Source organism: Patiria miniata, unplaced genomic scaffold, assembly GCF_015706575.1.
Source record: "Patiria miniata isolate m_02_andy unplaced genomic scaffold, ASM1570657v1 HiC_scaffold_3, whole genome shotgun sequence".
Taxonomy (NCBI): Eukaryota; Metazoa; Echinodermata; class Asteroidea; order Valvatida; family Asterinidae; genus Patiria; species Patiria miniata.
Genome location: NW_024037069.1, coordinates 34,976,866 through 35,003,143, shown reverse-complemented (window position 1 = coordinate 35,003,143; position 26,278 = coordinate 34,976,866). Strand labels below are relative to the sequence as shown.

The 26,278-nt window shown below is 40.3% G+C and overlaps 1 protein-coding gene across 1 annotated transcript; it reads right to left on the bottom strand.

Annotated features, from left to right (window-relative positions):
* Positions 1-1,170: 1,170 nt before the first annotated feature.
* Positions 1,171-25,953, bottom strand: LOC119736763. Its single transcript, XM_038210774.1, has 6 exons — positions 25,821-25,953; positions 3,937-4,284; positions 3,267-3,500; positions 2,587-2,796; positions 2,170-2,297; positions 1,171-1,242 (listed from the first exon to the last, which is right to left on the bottom strand). Exons 1-6 carry the CDS (start codon positions 25,951-25,953, stop codon positions 1,171-1,173), a joined length of 1,125 nt encoding a protein of 374 aa, XP_038066702.1.
* Between the last annotated feature and the right edge of the window lie 325 nt (positions 25,954-26,278).

Sequence of the window (26,278 nt, the reverse complement as noted above, 5' to 3'; positions counted from 1 at the left end):
TACTACTCTGACAAATTCTGCAATGCCAGTTCCAAGGGCACGTACACCACAATACGGGGTCTTCTGAACACCTGTCCAAAGACATTGCCAGTTTGTGACTCTGAAACTGAACTTGCAGATAGTTTTATGTCCTTCTTCATTGATAAAGTTGAGCAAATTAGGTCAAAGGCTGTACCTGAAACTTCACTATGTTCTGATACCGTTGTGTGTGAGTCTCAGCTAGATCCTTGCATTAATCTGCCCAATTTTAAGATGCTCAACAAACCCGAAATTGAGAAACTCATTAGGCAATTCCCAAGCAAGTCCTGTTCACTAGACACGTTACCATCTTGGCTTGTAAAAAAAATGCTTGCCTAGTTTGTTACCAATCATAACAAGAATTGTTAACGCCTCACTTGCATCTGGTGTTTTCCCTGAAACATTCAAACGGTCCATCATCACACCTGTTCTTAAGAAGCCCACTCTTGATCATAATGCCCTTAAGAGTTATCGACCTGTCTCAAACATCAAGTTCATTGGAAAAATAATTGAATAGGCTGCGTCGTGTCAAGTTACAAATCATGTCAACAACAACAATCTTGGTGAGAAGTTCCAATCAGCATATAAAACCCACCACAGTACTGAGACTGCCTTGCTCAAGGTGAAAATGACATCCTGCAATTCCTTGACAAAAACAAGGTTGTTCTCCTGGTTTTACTTGACATGTCAGCTGCATTTGATACCATTGATCATAGAATACTTCTTGACAGACTTGAGAATCGTTTTGGTATTACAGGCGCGACTAAATCATGGTTCATGTCCTACCTCAATGATCGTCCAACCAGAGTGTCCATTAAAACTGTTCAGTCTTTTGAGCATGTTCTGAGATTTTCAGTACCCCAGGGCTCTGTAATAGGCCCACAATGCTTCACTATGTACACCCATCCAGTTGGTGATATCATCAGAGAACACAATCTCAATTTTCACGTTTATGCAGACGATACCCAGCTCTATACAGAATTTGATCCAAAGGTTGCCGGTGATTTTGATCGTGCATTAACCATGCTTTCCACTTGTATTTCTCGGATCAATACTTGGATGGTTCATAACAGATTGCAACTTAATCAAGACAAAACCGAATTCTTCGTGTTTGCTTCCCCAAAGGTCGTTAACACATTACCACATCTGCAGTTAAAACTTGGAGACATCTGCATTAATCCATCTACCACTGTGAAGAATCTTGGGGTCATACTTGACTCTGCACTAACCATGACCAATCACATTAATACAATTTGTAGAAGTGTTAATTTCCATATTCGTAATCTGTGGCGGATTCGGCGGTTCCTCACTCAAGATGCATGCCATAGTGCTGTCAGATCTTTGGTCCTTTCTCGTATTGACTATGGCAACACACTGATGTACGGTGCCAGGGAAGTCGATATTAGACGTGTACAGCGTCTTCAAAACAAAGCTGCGCATCTTGTATTTTCATGCGGTAGAGAAAGCTCATCAGATCACTTACTCCGCTTACTTCACTGGCTCCCCGTCAAAGAAAGGATCATGTTCAAAATTATGTTGTACGTATATAAATCTTCCCATGGTCAATCCCCAAGTTACATCACTGATAGCCTCACCCTGTACAACTTGAATGGATCTGAAGATCGCAGGAGACTCCGCTCTTCTTCTGATGTCACCCGGCTGGTTGTTCCTCGTTCCAACAAGAAGGCGGGTGACAATTCATTCTCTGTTGTTGCCCCTAAATTGTGGAATCAACTACCAGTTGACATCAGGGAAGCTGCGTGTACAGCGATCTTCAAGCGCCTACTCAAAACACACTTATTTCCCAATGTATAATAGTTGTTTTTTGTTTTGTTTTTTGTTTGGATATGATTTCTTTGTAATTTTCAGTAACTGTTTAAGCTCTTTGTTGTGAGGCGCTGTGATCGTTGTAGAGCGCCATAAAAATGCTTGGTATTATTATTATTATTATTATTATTAAGATGAAGCCACTTTGACAGCGTTCAAGTTCATAACACATTAGCCCGTTATTTTTGGATTACCATTTATTTTAATACAACCTGAAGTGAATACTTTAATCTGTAGTCTTTTATTCTAATATCTGCTTTTTGTTAAGTTTTGGATGTTCTTGCCAAGCCCACACAAATGGGCACGGAACAACTGAATACTTACCAACATGATGAGAAGAATACCTAGGAGTGAGACTGAAGACATCACCAATGGCACATTCATGTAGCCACTTGTCTGGATTTGATCGTTGTCACTCGTTAATAATTCGTCATCCACAGCCCCAGTTTTGCCTTTTAAGAGAAATAAAAGACTCATGATTCGACTGACGCAAACAATCTCACTTCTTTCGCCTTCTTTTTTCCTCTTTCAATTGGAATGGATTCCACCGGACTGGAACAACTGGAAACAAGACGATCTGAAGTGAAATCCATTCAATGGGACTGATCGAATTTTCAACTCCAGATTCCACTGGATTTATTCTCCCCAAGTTTAATCAAACTTAGGTTAAAGTGATTTCCACTCTAAATCGTCTGGTCGCCAGTTTCACTCTTCTGTGATAAGAGAGGATATAGAACCTACCTACGTTATCATGAGTTGCCTTGGTGTCATGAGCTGTCGTTGAGTCATGAGTTGCCGTTGTGGGGTGAGTTTTGGTAAGACGTACCCTCGTGCGAATACTGTTCCCTACAGCAACACCCACTGCCTCACACGCATATTCTGCATCATCGTCTACCGAAGGAACTTGGATTGATGCTGAAGTTGAATAGGTGTTGTTCCTCAGCGACGAACCTGAAGGGCAAATGCAGTACAGACAGATCTCTGTTAAAACGAGAATAGGCAAATCTAATAAAGCTGGTCATAGAGCGCACATAATTACATTTAATTGATTCTGAATTACTCATTCACTCTTACACGAAGTTTTTTCATGCATCTAGGATTTGGTCCATTTATTGCCTTTGTGGGGGTATCCTATACGATAGCTATACGATATGCCAGGCTCTCAAGTGAGTCAGCCTGTGAGTCAGTCTGTGAGTCACCCGTGAGTCAGTCTGTCAATTAAAGGATGGCCCTCTGGAACCAGCAACAATACTATATTTCTTCCTATATTACTGACAACAGTGACTCTCTTTTTTGCAATAGGACCAAGATAAGTTACGGTGTACTAGTATGGACACTAGCATTTAAAAAAAATTAATGATGTGTTTAAAGGGGACTCTTTGAACAGTAAAGGTTTACTTTTTTCAGAGTAAATTTCTCACCCGTGTGAGTCGATAGAGTAACAGGCCTGACCGTATTGTTAGCATCCAGCTCCAGCTCCGTGTATCCGTCTGGACGCGCACGAATCCACCTCAATTCCACGGCAGGTTTGACCTGCTCCATGACGCAGGTAAGGTTGTACACCGCGCTGTCGTGTCGTACTCTCAACTCGCACGTGTCTGCATCGTGGTCTTGATTGCAGCCGATGACGGTAGGATATGGCCGGACAGGGGAGACTGTTGGTGGTTGCCAATAAAACAGAGGGACCGGCGGTTAAAGTCCATAAAAGGGAAACGTGCTCGAGATTCCAGACAGAACATTAAAGTGCGTGAACCAGACGTCATTATTGTTATCGACCTGGTGCAAATGTCATGGAGCTGCAGGCAAAGATATTTTCTAAACACAGAAGAGGTATGCTTAGCAAAAAAAAGGTTACCAGCCAATAAAAATCATGCCAATGTTTTGTGACTGGTTCTCAACTAATTTTTGGTTACCACATAATGATAAACAATATTTGTTGTCAGCTCTATGACATTTTGTCATGAAAACTTATACTAGACATTCGAAATTTGAGTAGAAACTAATGTTAATATTTCCCCACTTTACACATTTTTTCTTTTGTTTTAGTTAATTTTGAACTAAAACGGGATAAAAATCACGACATGGACTCACCTTTCTCACGAATTTCAACCTGTCCCTCTTCTATCATTTTCAAATGCGGTTTCACTTTAAAGTAGTAGGTTCCCTCATTGAAGGCGGTGACGTTCTCAATGACGAGACTGAACTCATCGTCGATATCATAGACGCCCTCTGGGATCCCGTTTTGGGGGGCCACCCTTCCGAAGAAGTACGAGATGAGCAGGGATGTCATGCTGATTGAGTCATAGTACCAGTACATGGCGACGACGTCACCTGGCGGGATTTGGCGAGATGTGACGAGAGGACAGGGCACGATTTCACGGTGGCCTCGTTCCAAGAACAAGGTTCCACCAGTGATTGCTTGGACGAATCCGCCTGAAACTAGTAATGAACAAGAAATGATACCCGACTTTACTTTACATCGTCTAAGAAATGTATTGTGCAAAAAGTTTCATCGAGTTTTACTCTCTTTTTTTGGCTAAAGGCAAATGCAGTTTGACATCGCTGTGTATTTTATACTGTATTTTTAAAGTAAATAAAAGTCAAATCATATTTTATTTTCCAAATGTGAAACAAAGTATCACCAGATTTGCTCTCATGATTTTTGAATGCAGTGACATAATTTGGGCGACTCACAATGCAGTGCGCCACCAAGAGTTTGCCATGGAGAGTCAACTTTTCAAGTTAACGGTCGACAACATATAGCCCATTCAAATGAGTGTCAGTAGACAACTTAATAATAATAAACAGCACTTATATAGCGCGCAGTATCTGACAAAATGCCATTCAAAGGCGCTGGTCTTTGCAAGGGAAAGTCAGTCCAGGAGTCAAAATGCCCGGTTGAAGGGATGAGTCTTGAGCTGTCGTTTGAAGGCCAAGGATGAAGGATTATGCTGTGTTTTGAAGTCAAGCGGTATCCATAGACGGGGTGCAATATAAGAGAAGGCTCTGTCTCCGTAGCTGGCAAGGCGGGATATGGGTACATGGAGTGTGAGAGCGGAGGACCGCAGACCAGGCCTCACATTGCGATGGTGTATCAGGTCTTGGATGTAGATTGGAGCCAGTTGATGAAGCCTTGAAAGTGAGAAAGATGATCTTGAACTGAATTCTGAACTAAACGGGCAGCCAGTGAAGTTGATGAAGTATTGGTGTGATGTGGTGGTATTTCTTGGTTCCAGTTATCAGGCGAGCAGCTGCATTCTGAACCGACTGTAGCTTGTTTATGATATGCTGTGGTAGACCGGATAACTTGAGCTAATATGCTAAAGATAGGGGCATAGCGTTCTACCGCCTCAAAATCACTATATTGATACAAAGAAAATAGAAGGGCAAACATTATACTCGAATCATACGCTTACGAAACTACTGACCAGAAAATCGAACGATTTCAAATGTCTTGCGCTGCGAATTTGTCGACCATCTCCCACCAATGCGCTGGGAAAATGAACTTCCCGTGGCAAACTATTGGTGGCGCTCTGCATTGTGAATCGCCCGAAATGTTACTAAGGAAAAGCCATTGAAGCAATCCACAAAGCGTGGTTTACTGAATTGGGTATGCATCTTTGACCACATTGGAATTTCCCGTCCAACCCCTAAACAGTTAACCCTAAAAGGGCCGGGGGCGGAATTCGCCTTCCCCTTAACTTTTTTCGCAATAGCATTGACATTTTTTTTCGCAACCCGAGCTGTTATGACTTTTAGCCTCGAGCCTTGCGCATCTTTCGATACCAAAAACATAAAATCAAACGCTACGCGCCGTGAAAACTGAATCTTCCCATATACGTCGTGCACATAGAGCACAATTACCATTCATATTATATGAATACTTATTAGCCAAACCGGTAATTCCAAAACCCTTTAACCTATATTCATAAACACCTCAGACAGTTTAGCTATTCCTATTGGTCGAGAGCCCGTCACGTGGCCGGTCTTAAACGGATGATAAAGACATGGCTAGCTGGTCTTAAACACTTTTCCAGTGTCACAATAAAATGTGGACTCCTAAAAATCCAGTACCGCATTTTATTGGTTGAACGTTCACAATCCTCACGTAGGCATGCGCAACACTACCAGTTTTAAGTGACTGTTCCAGACACTCGCCAAGCCATAAGTTGCCAGTGGGCATTCCTTTAGTGGTTCTGGTCTTACTCCCACTGACCACACAGTTCGTTTTGAGTTTGGGAGGGATATGGGTGGCGCTATTGACATTTCTTGAAGCGTTTGATCCCAGATTTGTGCTGGCCAACATGGTGTGATCAATGTTGCTGTTGCGTGTTGCTGCTTGAGTGTCACTGCTCGATCACTTTTGGGATGAGTCGGAAAGGTGGGTTTACATAATTGTTTTCCGACCCCCAATTGTTCTGAGCCATAGCATCCACTCCCTCCGATCTTGGATCGAAGAATTAAGCGACTGTTGTAGCGGGGTAGCTGTGTGTTGAGGATTGTTGCACAGCGATCGATGGTGTGAGGGCCCCATTTTCTGTCCAGCCATTGGAAGAGACCCGTGTGAAGTCGCCATTCGTATCGCGGGTTGAGTCGGGAGAGGCCATCGGCCAAACTGTTGTCCCAGCCTGCTAAATATCGTGCGGTGATGGCGATATTGTGTTGAAAAGCTAATGCCCATATCGCTGTTGAAATATCTGACAAGTCCTGTGCCGGGCCCCCGAGATGGTTCAAGTAGGCCACCGTGCTGATGTTGTCGGACACAATTTCGATTGACTTCCCCTTTACTGTGGGGAGGAACGAATGAAGTGCCATAAGTACTGCACACATTTCGCGATAATTGGAGGGCATGTTGCTCAACCTTTCGTTCCAAAAACCTGCTGCTTTTTGTTCGAGGATCCATGCTCCCCAACCTGTGGACGATGCATCGGTAAACATTTGGAGTTCCAGGGCCTCGCGCCACCATTGTAGGTCCTTTATCGCTGCCGGCGTAAGTTTCAGACTGTCGTGCCAAGAAGTCTTGGTTGCAATGACCCTGTACACATTGCGAAGCAACAGTTTTGTGGGTAAGATCACATGTGCCATAGACACACACTGTCCGGCTATGCGTGCAAGGGCCCTTGCTTGTATGGTTGGTTTTCGTAGCGACCTCTAAATGTCGCGCCGGAGTTTTCGCGTTTTCTCTTGAGGAATGCATATTGTTGGCACAGTGCCCGGGCAGGTTGAGATATTATACCCAATCCACACTTTTGTTTGTTCAGGTAGCAATGAGGATTTGTCGTAATTAATTGTCCACCCAAGATCCTTAAGAGTGGCAATTAGGAAGTCTGATTGGGCAGCAATATTACTTGGGGATGCCGCAAGTAACCAGTCATCAACAAACAGGGCTGCACGTAAACCACATACCCTGACATATTTAAGAACCGGTCGCAAACTTTTGCAAAGAAGTAAGGTGAGGCATTTAACCCAAATGGAAGTCTGGTCCAGCAATAATAATTATGATTCCATTTAAACCCTAGGAAGGTTTGATGAGATTCACAAACAGGCACATGATAAAACCCATCCTTGAGATCAATCGTAATTAACTGGTCCTCACTCTTCACTAATGAATAAACAACGTCAATTTTCTCGTTAGAAAACTTGGGAGCATCAATATAAGAATTCACAACACGTAAATCAATAATAAGTCTCCACTTATTTTTGCCCTTCTTCGGTACCACATTAAGTGGGGAGACAACTCTAGGTTTAAAGGCACATCTGGCAATAATACCTTTCTGAAGCAAGTTCTTAATCTCACTATTCAAAAATGTTATTTGATCACTTGCAAAATTTCTGTTAGGTAATTCAATCACCGGTGGGTCAGTGGTAAACGGTAGTGTAACACCGCATTGAAGCCAACTAATAACAGTAGGCGACGCACCTATTTCTTGCCACTTGGAATAGTTAGAGAGTGGCATGATTCAGAACTATTTTCCTCCATATTGAGGTTGGTTGGGAGGATAGTTGGCTGCTAAGCCATGAAACACATCCGTTCTACCTTGACCACGACCACCTACGCCTCTACCATAATTTCTATAAGAATAACCCCTACCTCTGGAGGCATATGACCTAGTATTTGAACGTGCCCCTGATGCTGGTTTTCTTGAACCTGCGGCAAGTTCTGCTGCTAATTTTAGCTGGTTCACCCCTCGATCAGAGAAGCAAGCATTGTTTTTCTGAAAGCTGCGAAACAACTTGGGGGTATCCTCGTCGAATTGTGATGCCACAATGGCTGCCTCGTACTCACGATGATTGTAGTCCAAGTTGGCTTTCAACACAGCCTTAGGGAAGAGTCCAGATGTACTCGTGAGACGGTATCCTTAACTGCACTGAATTCCTTTTGGATATCCTCTTTACTGATGGCGGCCGCACCGGTGTCAGTGGCTGGTGTGTCTGCCTGATTATCACAGGCGCAATCGGGCTTGTCGTGTTGTGTCGTTTCGACCACACTGTCCTTTGTAACGGCTGACGTTTCCTCCAAAATTCGGAGCAATCCTCGTTTCTAGTGCCGATAATCTCTTCTGAATATCGTTGAGCAAAGTCAACAGTTGTGTATTTTCACCAGAATCGTGTTCTGCAACCGACATTTTGTGTCAATTTAACGATTTTTTTACGGCATCGAATACCGGATCATGCGGCGTGAATGCGCGATAGAACACAAGACCCCAGATGTCATGACCTGAATTGTAAACAGGGCAGAGGTCATAATTACCATAATTACCATCGCCTCCGGATCGAGTAATTATCAGCACCCAGACTCTAAGCGGTCTTAAACAGAGTGATAGAAACCTCCGGAGCATTCCCTTAGTCATGAAATGTCTTGGATATATGTTATGATGAGTTGCTGTATACATGTATAGAGTTTCAAAATAATTCGTCGCTCGATGGCCGAAATCTTGGGGGAATCCGCCCCCCTCCCCCCGGCTGAGAGATGGTCAAAATAAACTTGCCCTTTCAGGGTTAAGGACTTTAGCAATCAGTTTACCTGTAATTTGATCATGAAATTGAAATTAAAAACTTTACATTTACAATCCATGCATCCCGATCACATCTTAAGTCCGCAAAAAGATATGAATGTGTGACTGCTTACAGATTAACAGCAATGATATTGATATCCACTCCATTCCGACTCGCCTCGTCAGTTTTGCTATCTGTGTAATGAAAGCAAAAAAAACCCACTTTCAGCTTCCTCCGTCAGGTAAAAATATGAAAACATTGTTGTAATTTGTTTCGCCACGGCAGCAGAAGTCCAAACCCTGGACGTCGTACGCGTACGCAATGAAGACGTTGTCCAGCGTAGCCTGGGCCCGGCTGTGGTGTATTTAACAACACTTATCGAAGAGACAGGGTACCACGCATAAGATAAAATATGGCCCATGAGCATGAACACAAAAAAGTCTGGAAATATCGCCGAAAGAAAGTCACAAAATTGGAGCATTGTAACTGTTTATTTCGTTAAAAAGGTAATTATTAATGGGAATAACAGTGTGAGGATCCGGTCTTCACTGTCTTCACTGCGTGATAATGACCGGGTTTGGGGGTGACCGCTGTTAATGGACATCGACTTCGTCTCGGTCCATTAACAGCGTCACCCCAGAACCCGGTCATTATCACGCAGTGAAGACCGGCTCCTTTCACTTTTATTCCCTTAACACTAGGCGCCCCCCCCCCCAAAAAAAGCTCCGGTTTCTGGTATTTATTACAAATGCACCCTTGTCACGACTATTTCTTTAGGGGGAATGTTCGCATGTACATCACAATCCTTCTTTTGCTAATGCAATTTTGTTTTACGGAATTTATTTTTGGGGGGCTAGACAAAAACATTTTTTTTTGGGGGGGGGGGGGGTTTAAAGCCCCCTAGCCCCCCCCCCCGTAGAACCGCGCCTGCTGAGGTCACCTCAAGCTCCACCCTGAAGGATAATCTTGAGAGTTTAAAAGGGATCGATGCGTCATCATCTGCACCATCAGCCGACATTTGAAAAAAAAAGTAGGGGAAAAAAAACCGCGTCGCCGCACCACTTTTTAGGCAATTAGCTCCATACCAGAAACCGAAGACTTTTTTGGCCTCAGAGAATGATTGCAGTCCTGCTTACCCATGCGAAGTAGAAGAGTTGGCATTAAGGGAAAAGCAAGTTCCAAGTGAACGATGTCGGCTTTCTAGTGAGGGTTGATGCTGAGTCGTCCGTTGATATATGAAATGATCACAGTATGTTCACAAGTTGAAGTGTACATATATTGACTGCTTCGAGTGGCGTAGTAAACAACGGACCATTCTGTTTTCCCTAGGCGACTGGATCACCGAGGGAGGATATTTTACTACACCACTCGAAGCAGTCAAAAATTTTTTTTTTTATACACCTCTCCCATTGATTCTCCTTGATTTTAAGCGATAACTGATTTATTTAAAATCTCAATACAATTAAAATGTACTTATAAATATGAATATGAATTTAGTTAAAAATACTAGCACTTTTTCTAACTACCCCTTCACAAAATGTTTGAACCCAGCTCTGTCACAATGGCGCTAGCGCCTGGCAACAACACGTCAACAAGCACCACCTGCGCTTTTTGGACCTTGTCGCCATTATTTTGTTATTGACCTTTCAGCTTGTGGAATATTGTGTTCAATCACATGATTAACAAATGGACGCGGAACACTCAAAATCTGAGACAAACACAACTTAGCGTACACAAACTCCAAAGGTTGTCTAAGGGGCGTGGCTAGCTCGCAAACGGCGATAATTGGATGGATAAACATAGAATTTTACGTGCATTCACTAGGCAGAAGTTACTTAAAATAGCAAACCGGTCAAATAGCTCGTACCCAGTGCTTCCTTTATTTCCAACCTCGTTTTCAAACAGTAAGCCCTGGATAGGAAACTTCCTTCCTGTATCCTCATTCGATACCGCAATTAGCTTTTATTAATGGATTTATATCGTGTAGTTGTGTTGTTATTACCGACGTGCATTACGTGTTTTCACGTTCATTGTAACGATAACGTCCACGCCTTTTCAAAAATACTCCCTTTCTATCCAATTTGCTAAGTTATTGTGAAATGTGATACTGCGTATTGCGGGATAAGTATTCACGGCGCGACGAATTGAGCTGTTGTTACCCCAGACACCGGATACATAAACAAACGTTAATGTAACGCACAGGCAGGCACCAGACTATTCCATATTTGCATGCAAACGACCACCCGTGGAACGCATAAGTCCAGACTATTCCATATTTGCATGCAAACGACCACCCGTGGAACGCATAAGTCCGAGTAAAGATAAAAAAGAATCAGTACCTTTGTATTCTTCGAATGTTCACTGGCGGATCCAAACGTTTCTGGGGGGTGGGCAAGGGTGTAAAATTAATAGGGCCTGACCGAGCAGGTTGCACATTCAAAAGGTATTGGGACTTTTTTTGACGCCCAGCATGTTCTTGCTTCAAAAACCCGTCCAAGGAAAAGAGGGAAACGGAATAATTCTATTTAAAAAAAAAATAACCGACATCGTTTTTGCATCTCATTCTGTGAATGTTTTCCTCATAAACAGATCAAATAGAAGCCATTGATATCTACGCACTCTTTTGGTTTCCCTATTTATATCAATTTCGCTATAAAAAGTGCCTGTAAATATTGACACGCACCCTTCCTTTATCAATCAACATAATTATGTCTCCACTGAAAACAACAAATATACATTTTGTTTTACTTGCTATCACATTTCAAAATAATATTTAAGAATCATAAATGTTCCCCAGCGGGCAAATTCACACAAAGGCCACTCCCATCCTCTGTTTGGTAGTAGCGTAGGTTATGGTATGGCATTTCCTCATTCCCCCTCCCTTTGCAGTTGCGCCAATGTCCGTTGGTTACCTTTGGCATCGATGAGTCAGTCGCTGAGTCGGTGTAAAATATAAAATAAAAGAGCTCACCAACGTTCAGCAGATTCCATGGTGTTGTTACTTTTTATGAATGCCTTTCACCTAATTTAAGTCTCCTTGGATTATATGATGGGAACAAATAATTTTGCAATTTTGACACGTAAAATGTAAGGCAAAGTTAATTATTGTATAATAACAACAACTGATTTTCCCATGGGAACATTTTGAAATATACTATGCCATCTCTTGCATTCTAACAATTTGAGATTAAGGAACTTTATCATTCCATATTTTTTGTTTATCTTTGGCCCCCTTTTCACATTACTCGGGGGAGGGGGTGCAACCCCAAGATCAGCTACTGAGGAGCAGCGACTTTGCTGCGAAAACGAATATGTTCTGATGAAATTGACACCGCTTTTGGAGCAGTGCTCAATCACTGAGTAATTGTTGAACAACAGCGTTGGGTATTAAACGTTGAAACAAAAATGTGGCAAAAAATGCAGCCATTGCGTACACAACTCACATAAAAACAGTACATTTGCACCACCTCCCCTTGCTTTTCGTATTAAATTTGGAGCGAAAAAAAGTTTGGACCCACTTTTTCGGGAACTAAATTGTTTTGGCCCCTCAAAAATTGGGTTCTGGATCCAGCCTTGGCGAAGAAAGTCTAGAACTATCGCCAAGGACTCCCATTTTTCGCCGATTCGCTGCGAAAGAGTCAAGATGTTTTTCGAGTTGAGAACCTGCAGAACGCCAAATTCCGAGTTAAGAAAACAGTATCTGAATGTTCATTGGCCGATCCAAGTTTTCTGGGAAGAGGAGGGGGGAATGGATTAGTAATGCCTGACTAAGTTGGTTGCACAATCGGAAGATAGGAGGGGGCGTTCTCTTCCTCTTTCTTTAGCTTTCTATTGGTTTCAAAAACCCATCGATGGAAAGGAGGGAAAGTCGATGAGCCAAAACAATGGTATCTTTGTAAAAACAATTGTCTTAAATCGTTAATAGTTTCATTCTAAACCGATGTAAACATTGGCATCTTTGCCCCCCGGATCTAGTTATCTGCTGGTACGCACCCGGACCAAAAGTTAGTCAACATAATATCAACCGACTTCACTGATCACAAAAAAATCAAAGTAGGAAAAAAGCAAACATTTCAATAATAATTGCTCTGTGAGGACCATTTCATTAAAAAAAACCCATCCTCTCCTCTGTCTGGTGGATTTCTGAGGGTCTCATTTTGTCTGTGGATTGGTCCGTTCAGTGCCTGGGGTCTCATAATTTGGGGAGGGGTCATTCTAGTGATGGGGATATTCAGTGGTTTTGAAATAATAAATATCTCATTCGTGCCTTCTGTAAATTCCGGGGTCAAAAGGGGGAGGGGGATCTGAAGAGGGTGGGGTATATGCCCCATTCCAGCGTATCTAGAGAGGGGGGGGGGGGCAGGGGCACCGTGCGATGTATTTTTTTTTTAAAGCTGTGAAAAAGAGGACACCCTGTGGTGACTGTATTTGCTAATGAGTATGATAATAGAATTAATGTGCACTGAAAATTCACAACTGAAATCGTTATGTGGCTAATTTGACATTACATATGACACTAACTTACTTAAAATGATTTCAGTCAATTTCAGAAAAAGCGAGCAGTTGCAAGAAACATAAAGTCTCTCCCATTATGATAAGCCCTCCTGCTTTATAGGACAATGTCTCCACCATTCGCTGCGGCTGTCACCATCGCTGCAAAATAGGGGGGGGGACAGAAAGAGAATAAATGGACGAAAACAAAAACAAACATCTAGGAAATTATAATATGACTGTGTCTCTTAGTAATGAAAACTCTTGCACAAGTGCCAAATGGTTTAGATTGATAGTTGGCTTTCGGAATGCTTTCACCACCATGTGAGCTATTCTCTGATTCCCGCGTTTCTCTGGATAGACTCTGTCAGCATGTTTCTGATTTGTGCCCCCTTATCACGCTGGTTTTTCGCTTAAAATGTCCGCAGTGGATTTTGGCGTCAAAAGGTCTCCCATTTGTCGCAAAATTTGCTGCGAGAGAGTCAATAGATTTTCGAGTTGAGGACCGGCGGAACGCCGAATTCTGTGTCGTCGTATATAATAGCTTGACATTTACGAATTAATCAATTCTAAGCTGCAGAGTTTGTCACCCCCCCCCCCCGGATCTGCGCATGCTGGTTATTCACTCTAAATGTCTGGATTTTGGCGGAAGGGCTTATTCTATCGTCAAGGCCGCCCATTTGCCGCCGATTTGCTACGACAGAGTCAAGTGGGTTTTCGAATTTAGTGTCTGAGGAACGCCAAAATCTGAGTTGAAACTAAAAACTGTATGTAAATATTCACTGGCGGATCCACATTTTCTGGGAAGGGGTAGGAGGATTAGTATTGCTTGATTAAGCGTGTTGCACAATCGAACAGTGGAAGGGGTAGTTCTCTTTTTCTTTCAATATCTTCGATCAGTTTCAAGAACACATCCGCGAAGGAAAGGAGGGAAACTGGATGAGCCAAAAACAACATCTTTCTAAAAACAATATGTTCCTCACTCGTTCCATGTTTAATCCTTAAACGATGTAAACATTTTGCATCTTTGCCCCCTCCCAACATCGGATCTACTGGTGTGAAATTGTCGATTCGAAAGACCTCTTCTTGTGTAAGGTACATAATGTAAAATGTCAATTTATTGGTTTCCCCCTGGATTTCACAGCCCCCCTTTATAAAGAACTCCTGTAAATATTAACTCAGTACCGTACGCATGCACCCAAAATTGGTCTACATAAATGATGACAAGATTAGACTCCATTGATTACAAACAAAAAATTATAAGCAGGATTAAAAATAAAATAACTCAATTACAGTTCCCCTAGGACCATTTCATTAAACGACCCCTCCTCTCCTCTGTCTGGTGAAAAATGTTGTCTGTGGATTGGTACTTTCATCAGTACCGTATGGGGAGGGGACATTCTAGTGATGGTGATATACAGTGGTTTTGAAACATAAATATTTTATCCGTGCCTTTTGTATACTCTGAGCGGGGCTATAAGGGGAAGGAGGATCTGGAAAGGGTGGAGCATGCCTAATTCCCCCTCCTTGCCTGCAGTAAGACTAAGCCACTGTCCTGCATCATGGGGCAGTAGTCAGTAAAGAAACGAGCTCACAATCAGACTCTATGGTATTTGTATGAATGTCTTTTTACTCAATTAAGTCTCCCTCTAAACCCTCTTGGGATCGATCAATCAGAGGAAATTTTTTCACACGATGAGGGTAAAGTTAATAATCTTGAAGAAATATAGACTAATAAGTTTAGATGTAAACGTGTTTATTATTAGAATGCAGCTTACAATGAACACCTCATTATACATTTGTAAACGAAGGGCTTTTCTAATTACATCATTGGGTAGTCAACGTAAGAATTATATACACGGATAAGTAATACTAGAAATTAATTAAGTGTATCTTGTAATCCAGTCAAAGATTAAAAGGAGAATCATTTCAACATTTCAAACCCTATGTAACACATTAACTATCGTAAGTATTTTCTTTCAATTTGCACAATGCTTCCTTGGTATCATTAACAAAGGACTGGAACCACAATTTCAGGATATAAGAATGAATGTTATTATCCGTACGTCTAAGATTTGTTGTCCAATAATCCACTGTTGAAATCGAGTGAGGTACTGATATTTCAGAATTTACAGTTAAAATGTCCTCTTTAGCAAATGAGACCCTTCAAAGTACCCCCCCCACAGCCACCTGCTCTTTGGACCCGTGTTTACGACACCACAATAGTTACTAGTGGTGATAGCCATCTGACACACACTTACAAAATAAACATACGACTCAAAAAACAAACACCCAAAAAACCCAAACAAACAAACAAACAAGTCCCCTACGAAAATACAAAAAAACGGACTTGATATCGCCCTACATGTCCGTTGATTCTGCGTCCCATGACTCTACATCGATAATCGAGTGCAGGGTTCAGAATTTTGTTTGGGATTTAGACATAAACAAATATAATTATTGCCAGAGTTTATTATGGGTCTCTCGTCTTATCTCTGTAAGTGATAACAGAAAAAAACAACAATACTCTTTTTTCGCAGTGTTAAAAAATTCATAAATATTTACCCAATTGGAAAGATTTTTTCTTTGTTGACAAGTTTATGAACTATAATCTCCGAATAAAAATCACTCATTTGGGGATGTATTTAATAACAGTGAAAAATATAGCGCTGATTTGACAATACAGATGCCACTATTTTAGCCTACATAAAATAATTTTAGTCAATTTCAGAAAAAGGTGAATGAGCGACCAAGTGCAATAAAACTGAAGTGTCTCCAGCATTATCAGTCCACCGACATTGAGACTACGTCTCCATCATTCCGTGCGGCTTCCTCCAGCGCTGAAAAACAGAAGGGGGCAACAGATATAGAAAATCAATAAAAAAAAAAAAACTACTGTTATTGAAGCGAAATGTGTGTTTATAGGATAGTTGGATCGTCAACAAGTTACCTTTGACCCCTTGACACCTATAACCAATCAAATCAAAACGAACTAGGATCTTGGTCCGTTTTCCATGTGGATACTGGAAAGAAATAATGCCGTGAGCAAACTTCTAGTTTGCGTCTCCTTGTGAACTTTCCTCATTCGAAGCGAGAAAAAGAAACATCGGCGGATATTATTGCACAACAATGCACACTGTTTCAAAGGATCAGTGAGCAAAACACTTTTAAAAAAAAAAATCCCAAATAATAAAGCATGAATAGTAGAACTTTGATGACTCGCGATGTGTGACTAGAAACAAAATTGGGCAATCAGAGGGAAAAGTTTGTCAATGACTCACCAAGTGCCAAAGTGTTTAAATTGACAGTTGGCTTTCGAAATGCTTCCACCAGTATTTGAACTACACTCAGATTCTCCGCGTTTTTCTAGACTCACTCTGTCATCATGTTTCTGATTTGAGCCTCCTGATCTCACTGGTTATTCGCTCTAAATTTCTCATTTGGGCGTCAGGAAATACTATCGCCAAGGCTTGCCGATTTGCTGCGACAGAGCAAGGGCGGATCCAGAACACAATTTTGGGGGGGGCCAAAAAAAAATTTGGTCCCCCCAAAAAGTGGGTCTAAAAAATTACGGCGTGGGGTTCGGGGCCCGCTAGGGCCCCGAAAAAAAAAACCTGTCGAAAAGACAGAAGGAAACGGGAATGAGTAAATCTACAGAATCGTTATCTTCAGTCATTCTCTGATTGAATTATAAACCCCCTGGATCTGCCAGTGTAATGTTCGATTTAAATGACCTCCTTTTAAATAGTTAATCATAAACAAAGTCATGTCATTGATACCGTATTTGGTTTTCCCCTGCATTTTGCAATACCGCTAGATAAACAAATATTGTAACGCACCTATGATGACATCATGTCTACATATGTGTCTCCACTGAAAACAACAACATATTTTTTTACTTCCATAGCCCATTCAAAGTATTATTTAAGAATCGTATATATTTCCCCAGCGAGCAAATTTATACCAGGACCACTCCCATCCTCTGTTTGGTGGAAGGGAAGGGGAGGGGTTTATGTCTGTTGGTCCGTTAATTTGTTTGGTTGTCTGTCAGTTGGTAGTGTCGCAGTAGGGGTAAAACCGTTGCTGGATGAGGAGCATTGAGGGGTGATGCCTGGCTCATTTTCTTGTTTGATCATTCAGTGTTTTTTTTAAACAATAGTGAAGGTTATTCTTGCCTTCCCAAAGTTCTGCGCTGCGGCTGTCTCCATCGCTGCAAAATAGGGGTGGGGGTAGACAACAGAAATATAATAAATAGACGAAAACATGTTGTTTCAACTTATCAATAAGCCAACTCATTTTAAAAAAATATTAAAATAAAAAGTATGGAACACATTTGTATGATATTGATGTGTGACGAAAAACCAAATTCGAAAAATCAGATAGGGAACATTGTTTTTCAATGACTCACCATGGGGTTTAGACCCACTCTGTTAGCATGTTTTTTTATTTGCGCCTCATCTCGCTGTTTATTCGCTCTAAATGTCTGGATTTTGGCATCAAAAGGTCTCCCATTTGTCGCCAATTTGCTGCGAGAGAGGCAAGAGGTTTCTCGAGTTGAGGATCTGCGGAATGCCAAATTCTGAGTAAAGATTAGAAAGGGAATGTACATTATTGGCTTTTGCTGTAATTTTCAGAAATGAACTATTTGAGGGGTTAGTATAATAGATCAAATATTATTACACTGTTTAAAGTTGTGTGTTCGAAAATGCTGACTCCACTAAAAATAAAATGGATCAATTTATAGATGCCAGAAAGTTGTAAGATAAGGGAACCAGTCTAGCTAGCCTGCGCCCGTTAATGAACATGTAACCAATAGCAAACAAAATTTGGAGTGAAAAAAGGTAAATTTGGAGCAGTATTTGAAAAATAGTTAGGTTTTTCCAACAGTGGTCGGTTAACCACCATTGGAAATGTATACAAAACTACCACTTTACTTGAAAATGATTTCACACCAGGTGCCATGATTTTACAGGATGCTTTAGACTGTCATTTACTAACATCCTAGTAAGGTATTTCGTAAAAAAAAAATGGTAGTTTTGTTCCCGATGTTTGCAAATGTTTTATATTCCCTTTAAATAAATCTCGTATCCATGTCTATTTTTCGAATGTTCACTGATGGATCCAAATTTGCTGGGGGGGGGGGGGGGGGACAAAATTACCTGACCAACTGGGTTGTACATATTATTTGACGCTTAGGAGCGTTCTTTTTTCTTTTACTCTGGCTTTCTATAGGCCTTAGACCTAATGACGTTACGCTTTGTTTACAAGTGCACTTTCTTATGTGGTAGACGGTCCCTACTTCGTCTGGCGTCCCGACTTCGCTCCCATAGGAAAGTGCATATGTAAACAAAGCCATTACGTCATTAGGTCTCAGGTCTATTAGTTTCAAAAATTTGTAGAAAGAAGAAAGGAAAGGCAATGGATAGAACTACAGTATCGTTGTAAAGAAAAACCTTCGTCGTCGGTCGCTCTAAGTTGTTTAATCTGATAAAAAAATATAAAAATCCACATCTTAATAACGCCTCCCTCTTCTCTCGATCTGCTCGTGCATGTGACTGTTGAATATACTGAATATCACGTGCATGTGACTGTTGAATATACTGAATATCCTCTTGAATATACTATATAAAATAATTTTAGTCAATTTCAGAAAAATGGGAATGAGCGACCAAATGCAATAAAACTGAAGTGTCTCCAGCAGAATTAGTAATTCGTGCGAACGAAATAGCAATTCGTGCGAACGAAAAAGGAATTCGTGCGAACGAATTAGCAATTCTTGCGAACGAATTAGCAATTCGTGCGAACGAATTGGTAATTCGTGCGAACGAATTAGGAAATTTCGTTCGCACGAATTACTAATTCGTTCGCAGAATGAGGAGGGGTCATTCTGGTGATGGCTCATTTTCTTGATAGGGGCCGTTATTCCATGGGCCTTTTTATATGCACGAGTCGGCCATATTGAATTTAAAGTGAGGTAAAATCTTATTTTTTGGAACTTGCGAAGGGAAATAAAAGCAAGTTAATAAATTCCAGTCTGCTTCAATGAAAACAAAATAAAATTGGTAATTAAACGTTCCCTAGTGTTTAAAGCCAGATTTAAATTTAAAAAAATGACTGTAAAATAAGGCTGCATTATGCCTGCATGAATAGTCTGGCGCCATCCCATTCAATAGTTAACAATTAATGAAATACATTCAGGGAATTTGATGAAAACGGCCAACTCGTGAATAAGGCCCATAGTTGTTATACTAAAAATCACATTCTTGCCTTCTCTCAATTCTATGTGGTGTGATCTGAAGTGGGGTGGGGGTGAGGGAGTATATGCCCATTCCCTAACGTAACTGTACACATGAAATGTCTGTTAGTTGCTTGGACATCACTGAGACTGTCGGTGGGTCGATGTACAGAAGAGAGCTCACCCTAGCCAGATTCCATGGTGTTTGAAAAAATACATCTTACCCAATTTCAAATCTCCCTGCAAATCCTGTTGGGATCGATCAATCAGGATAAATGTTCACACGATGAGGATAAAGCTAATAATGCCGAAGAAATATCAACCAATAATTTTAGAAGTAAACGTGTTTATTATTCGGATGCAGCTTACAACGAATACATCATAATAAATAAGTGCTTTTCTCTTTTCATCATTGAGTTGTCAACGCAAGAATTATAAACATGGATAAGTCATTATACCAGAAATTTTCTTTTAATTTGCACAATCGCTGTTATCATTAACAAGGGACTAAAACCATAAATTGAATAATTCATAAGAATGGAATTCTCCTTCAAATAAAAAAAATTATGTTGTCTTGTTATCTACTTTTAAATCGAGTGAAGTACTGATATTTCAGAATTTACCGTAAAATATTCACTGAATGCCCTCTTTAGCAAATGAGACCCTCCTCTTTTGCAAATAAGACCCTCCATGGTACCCACAGCTACCTGTTCTTTGGACCCGTGTTTACGACACTGAATTGTTACTACTGGTGATAGACATCTGACACGTACACACTTAAACAAACAACCCCACACAAAGACCTAAACAAACACATGCCAACTATAACTAACTATATAAGAGTTGTATCGCCCTATTTATCCGTTGATTCTGCATCCCATTAATCAATAATCGAGGAGGGCAGGGTCCAGAATATTTTGGGATTTCCCAGTATGTGGCAATTTCTTTATATTCATGATATCTTGGCAATTCCCCAACTCAGACATGAACAAGAGAGATATTTGAGACGTTGATGGCAGCAAACACACCAGTCCTTTTCAACTGTTTATGTCATGTTTGAGCTAAAGCGCGCGTGCTCAATATGACGCAAATAATGGAAAAAGGTCCGGTGCGTTTGCTGCCACCAACGTCTCAAAAGTCTCCCTAAATTGGCAGAATTTACTGGTCTCTTATCTTTATACATAAGTGAATGAAAACACAACAATAAACACTATACTGATACACTGTTCATAATACAGGGTGTTTCCCTCCCCCCCCCCCCCAAAAAAAACCCCGAACCCTCAAAGTGCCCTCTTTTTTGTAGCATTTAAAAAATACCTAAACATTTACCTCAAAAATTTCGTTGTCGAGTAGCTGATGAACTACACTCTCCAAATATGTATCGAAATTTGCGATGTATTTTTTTAAGCAGTGAAAAGAGGGCGCTTTGAGGGTTCGGGTTTTGGGGGAACACCCTGTAGTATTTGTTGGCAAATAAGTTTTATGATACAGATGAAACTGATTTACATAAACTAATTTCAATCAATTTCAGAAAAAAAGGTCAAGAGCGACCAGATGAAATGAAGTCTCTCCCACATGATTAGCCTTCCTGCTTTATAGGACAATGTCTCCACCATTCTCTTCGGCTGCCTCAACAGCTGAAAAATAAGAGGAAACAACAAAAGTAGAAAATGAATATATAGATAAACGAGCGGATGCTACATCCCGTGTGATTGCCATGTCATTTTAGAGGATAGCTGGGATCGTTAACCAGCGACCTTTGACCTCGTAACACTTGTAACCAATCAAAAAAAAAATGTCACAAATTATCGATGAGCCAAACTCAGTTTAGACACATATCCCAAATAAAAGTATAGTATGATTTTGATATCTCAGTGATGATATGTGTGATTGTGATGACTGACGATGTGTGTAATTTTGATAAACGCCGAATTATGTGATGTTGATGACTGACGATATATGTGATTTTGATGACTGGTGATGTGTGTGATTTTGATAACTGACGAATTATGTGATGTTGATGACTGACGATTTATGTGATTTTGATAACTGACGATGTGTGTGTGATATTGATGACTGACGATGTGTGTGATTTTGATAACTGACGATGTATGTGATTTTGATGACTGACGATTTATGTGATTTTGATAACTGGCGATGTGTGTGATTTTGATAACTGCCGAATGTGTGTGCGATTGTGTGTGATTTTAATGACTGACGATGTGTGTGATGTGATTTTGATGACTGACGATGTATGTGATTTTGATGACGACGATGTGTGTGATGTGATTTTGATGACTGACGATGTATGTGATTTTGATAACTGGTGATGTGTGTGATTTTGATGACTGGCGATGTATGTGATTCTGATGACTGACGATGTGTGTGATTTTGATGACTGGTGATGTGTGTGATTTTGATGACTGACGATGTGTGTGATTTTGATGACTGACGATGTATGTGATTTTGATGACTGGTGATGTGTGTGATTTTGATGACTTGCGATGTGTGACGACCCAAAAAAAGATTGAAATCAGAGTAGAAACTGTTTTACAGACCCACCAAGTGCCAAATTGTAAAGATTGACAGTTGACGCTCGAAATGCTTCGACCAGCATCTGAACTATCCTCGGATTCCCCGCTTTTCTCTGGACCCACTCTGTCAGCATGGTTCTGATTTGTGCCTCCTGAACTCGCTGGTTATTCGCTCTAATTGTTTCGATTTTGGCGTCCGAAATGTCCAGTACTATCGCCAATGCCGCCCATTTGTCGCCGATGTTCTGCGACAGAATCAAGCGGTTTTTCGAGTCAAGTACCTGCGGAACGCCTAATTCCGAGTAAAGAAAAGAAAAGAAAGCACATGTACATGTCTATTCTCTGAATATTCACTGACGTATCTAAATGCCCTGGGGTGGGGTGGTTGCAAAATTAGTAGACCTACATTCGGAAGGTTAGGGAAAGGGTGGACCGCATTAATGCTTGGCGGGCGTTCTTTATCTTTTTCTTTTTTTGCCCACCATTTTCCCCTCCTTATTTGCTAATCACTCTGAAGAGTTCCTGGCTAGATTGATCCAGAATCCAGGTTCTACCCCTTAATGGATCAGAATGCCTTTTGGGGGGTCTAAATGACACATTCTATCTGCACTGGTAAGCAGGAGGTCGTGGGTTCGAGTTCCACCCGGATGAATTTTTTTTATCACAATCATTCGGGACAATACTGAGCACATATATCTTGGTACAGTGATTTGAGATGCCATAAAGTAAAAGTTTACTAACGTAAAAAGAAAAAAGGAAAATACAATTAATTACCGGTCTTCCTCCTCCGTAAAAGAGTGCCTTCGTATGTTCCTTCTTCAGATGAGGAGTCAATTTCCACAGGTGCGTCAGGCAACAACTTCTGTGTAAGATTGTATTTAGAGGCTTCTTTGTCAGGTGAGGACTGCATTTCCAACTGATTCAGTGTGCGATTGAGTTTTTTGAGTTTCCTATTTAGGTGTACCTGTATCAAGAACAAGTTTAATATACTAAAGGTGAACATGAAGCTTATTGTCTTAAGGTTATTGCAAAAAAAAGAAATGACGGAGGCTTTGCCTGTGGTTTAAATTAGAACTCCTATGAAAAAAAATACAAACCAGAAGAATTTGTTCCTTTTTTATTTGGGAACTCTCGATTCCAAACAAATTTTAGCTCCACACCAAGTCCTCAGCGATAAAGAACAAAGTTTATGACAGACAGCTACAAATATTTTTTTTATTTCAGATTATTGGAAACATAGTACACACACGACCGTCTTGATCCCCTTCCCCATCCACTTGGCTGGACCTAGCTAAAATGTTTGCCTGATCAGAATTGTTATCAACATGGGCGGACATAAATGCACAGTTGGGACAAAGGCTTTTATGTCCACTTTAAACAGAATGTATATTAACAGAGTTTGTAATAACGATAGTCATCTGTACTTACAAAGCAGAAACACAGAAAGATAATAAGGATAAATAAGATTGAAGACACGACCCATGGCCCAATATACATGATATGTTTCTCAGCTGGCTTCTTGGCAGTTGGTGACACTTCGTCAGCAAGTGTTGTTTCTGAAAAGAAATAAGAGGTGCTCAACTGCAATATCTGATTTTATTCAATTAATACCTGACTCGATGCAAAATAATATCTGCAGTATGACTTGATTTAATTGACATTTGACTGGATTCATTTGATACTCGACTAGATTCAATTGATACCTGACTTGATTCAATTGATATCTGACTAGATTCGTTTCATATCTGACTAGATTCAATTGATATCTGACTGGATTCAATTGATATCTGACTTGATTCAATTTATATCTGACTCGATCCAAAATAATATCTGCAGTATGACTTGATTTAATTGACATTTGACTGGATTCATTTGATACTCGACTAGATTCAATTGATACCTGACTTGATTCAATTGATATCTGACTAGATTCGTTTCATATCTGACTAGATTCAATTGATATCTGACTGGATTCAATTGATATCTGACTTGATTCAATTGATATCTGACTTGATTCAATTTATATCTGATTTGATGCAATTGATATCTGACTTGATTCAATTGATATCTGACTTGATACAATTGATATCTGATTTGATACAATTGATATCTGACTGGATTCAATTGACATCTTTTTTTTTTTATTATTATCCTGGGGATAACATTTTATTGCTCTTCAATCAGCTCTCATCCATTGACAAATAAATACAGTTGTGGCTAAGGATACAGATCTAATCAATGACAACTTAAACAAAAGGGATTACTCTTGACACAATACAGAATAATTTGCCCATTTTGAACCAAATTTCTGTACAACTCCATTTACAACAGACATATATTTTCACAGATATAGTACCTCCTGAGATCTTTTTTAAAAGCTACAAAAGATGGACGTTTGTCACTCATTTTCATTTTGTAAATGTGGAATCGACAAAATAAAAAATTAAGGTTGAGACATTTGAATCTACTATCAATAATACCAAACAAAAGAAGCTCATTGTCTACCACGAGACTAATATTAGTCTTGTCCTTGATCCAGTCTTTAATTGAATTCCTGAAGAAAGTGACATGACGGCAATTACAAAAGAGGTGAATAAGGGTTTCTCCTTCGTCCTTACAGAAAGTACAAACATTGGAACCTAACTAGTTAACTTTAAATAAAAACGAATAAGTGCCCAATATGCTGTGGATTAAACGGTACTGAAACCATTTAAGCTTCTAATCAACCGTACAATTTAAAGGTACATTTAATACCTGAGACCTTTTACTAAAATCGTAATTGATTTGTAGTTTCCCGTCCCATTTTTCCACAAACTTTCTAACGACTTTTTTAGATGAGATAAAAATATCTTACAATCTGCGAGAACCCTTTTTATCGCTTAAAAGAACGTGAAAATTGAAGGAAACAAATGGAAACGGAACGTTTATATTATTCACCAACAAATTATTAAAAACGACCTTAATTGCTCGGACTACAGCACCATATTCAATAAAATTTGACCGAACATTGAACTTGGCCCTGAAGTCAGCCAATGACAGAAAACAACCATTGTCGTCTAAAAGATCACATATAAAGTGAATTCCAGCTGACGACCAGTGCTCATAATGGATGCACTCATTATCGACCTTAATCAGGTTATTGTACCGTGTGGCTTTTAAAACGTCACTTTGAGTGGAGGGTTTGTGAAGCAGAGTAAATTTCTGCCAAGAGTTCCGTACATCAACCCAAAATTGATTACTATGAAACAAAGCATTACGAGCAAAGAGTAAATCGATTGATCCTCCTTCTATATGCAATAACCGGTCATGAATACCAAGTATTTTACGACACAAGTATGCCCAACCAGTATTATCTGAAACAATCAATCGACGCAGCCAAGTGATTTTTAGAGAGTCCATGTATGCCCTAACGTCAACCATTCGTAAACTGCCCAACTTATAATCTTGAGTCATCTGGTTTCTGGATACTCGATCATTACCTTTCCAAATAAAATTAAAGAACATAACATTAAGATCTTTAACAATGTTGCAAGGGGGGTTAGGTAAAGTAAGAATAAAATAAGTAAGTTTTGACATTAGGAGTGATTTCACCACAGTCTCTCTTCCCAAAACCGCGAGGTTCCTTTTAGACCACTGTGCAATGAGTTTTCTAAGTGATAAAATAACATTACTATAGTAAATCAAAATCATGGACTCCAAATCAGTCAAAAAAGTAATACCTAACACTTTGAAGGTATCGGGAGGCGATATACAATTAACATTGATATCATCACACAGTTTATCGGTGCAATCCTTCTTAGAACCTATCCAGACTGCTGTGGTCTTGTCAACATTAACTCGCAGCCCAGACATGTTGGCAAATCGGTTAAGAATAGCAAAAGCATTATACATGGACCTCTCTGTGCCATTTAAAAATAACACTGTGTCATCAGCAAATTGGGATATTCGGAATTCAATATCGCCTACATGAATACCCTGAACATTCTGGTCATTACATAATATCATAGGCAAAACCTCAACACATAAAAGAAACTAATACGGACTTAGGCCATCACCTTGCCTACAGCCTCGCTCAATGACAAAGGATTCTGAAGGAAATCCGTTTACCATGACTGAGGAGGAGGCCTGGTTATAAAACAATTGAATCCATCTTGTGATTGATGGTCCAAAGTTAAAG

Excerpts from the sequence above, each read along its gene's own strand:
- LOC119736763 (XM_038210774.1), bottom strand. The coding sequence starts at position 25,953 with ATGTCTGGGCTGCGAGTTAATGTTGACAAGACCACAGCAGTCTGGATA. Across the intron at positions 4,285-25,820 it reads CGATACCTTCAAAGTGTTAG|TTTCAGGCGGATTCGTCCAA; the intron begins GTATTACTTTTT and ends GTTCATTACTAG. Across the intron at positions 3,501-3,936 it reads GGTTGAAATTCGTGAGAAAG|TCTCCCCTGTCCGGCCATAT; the intron begins GTGAGTCCATGT and ends AACCACCAACAG.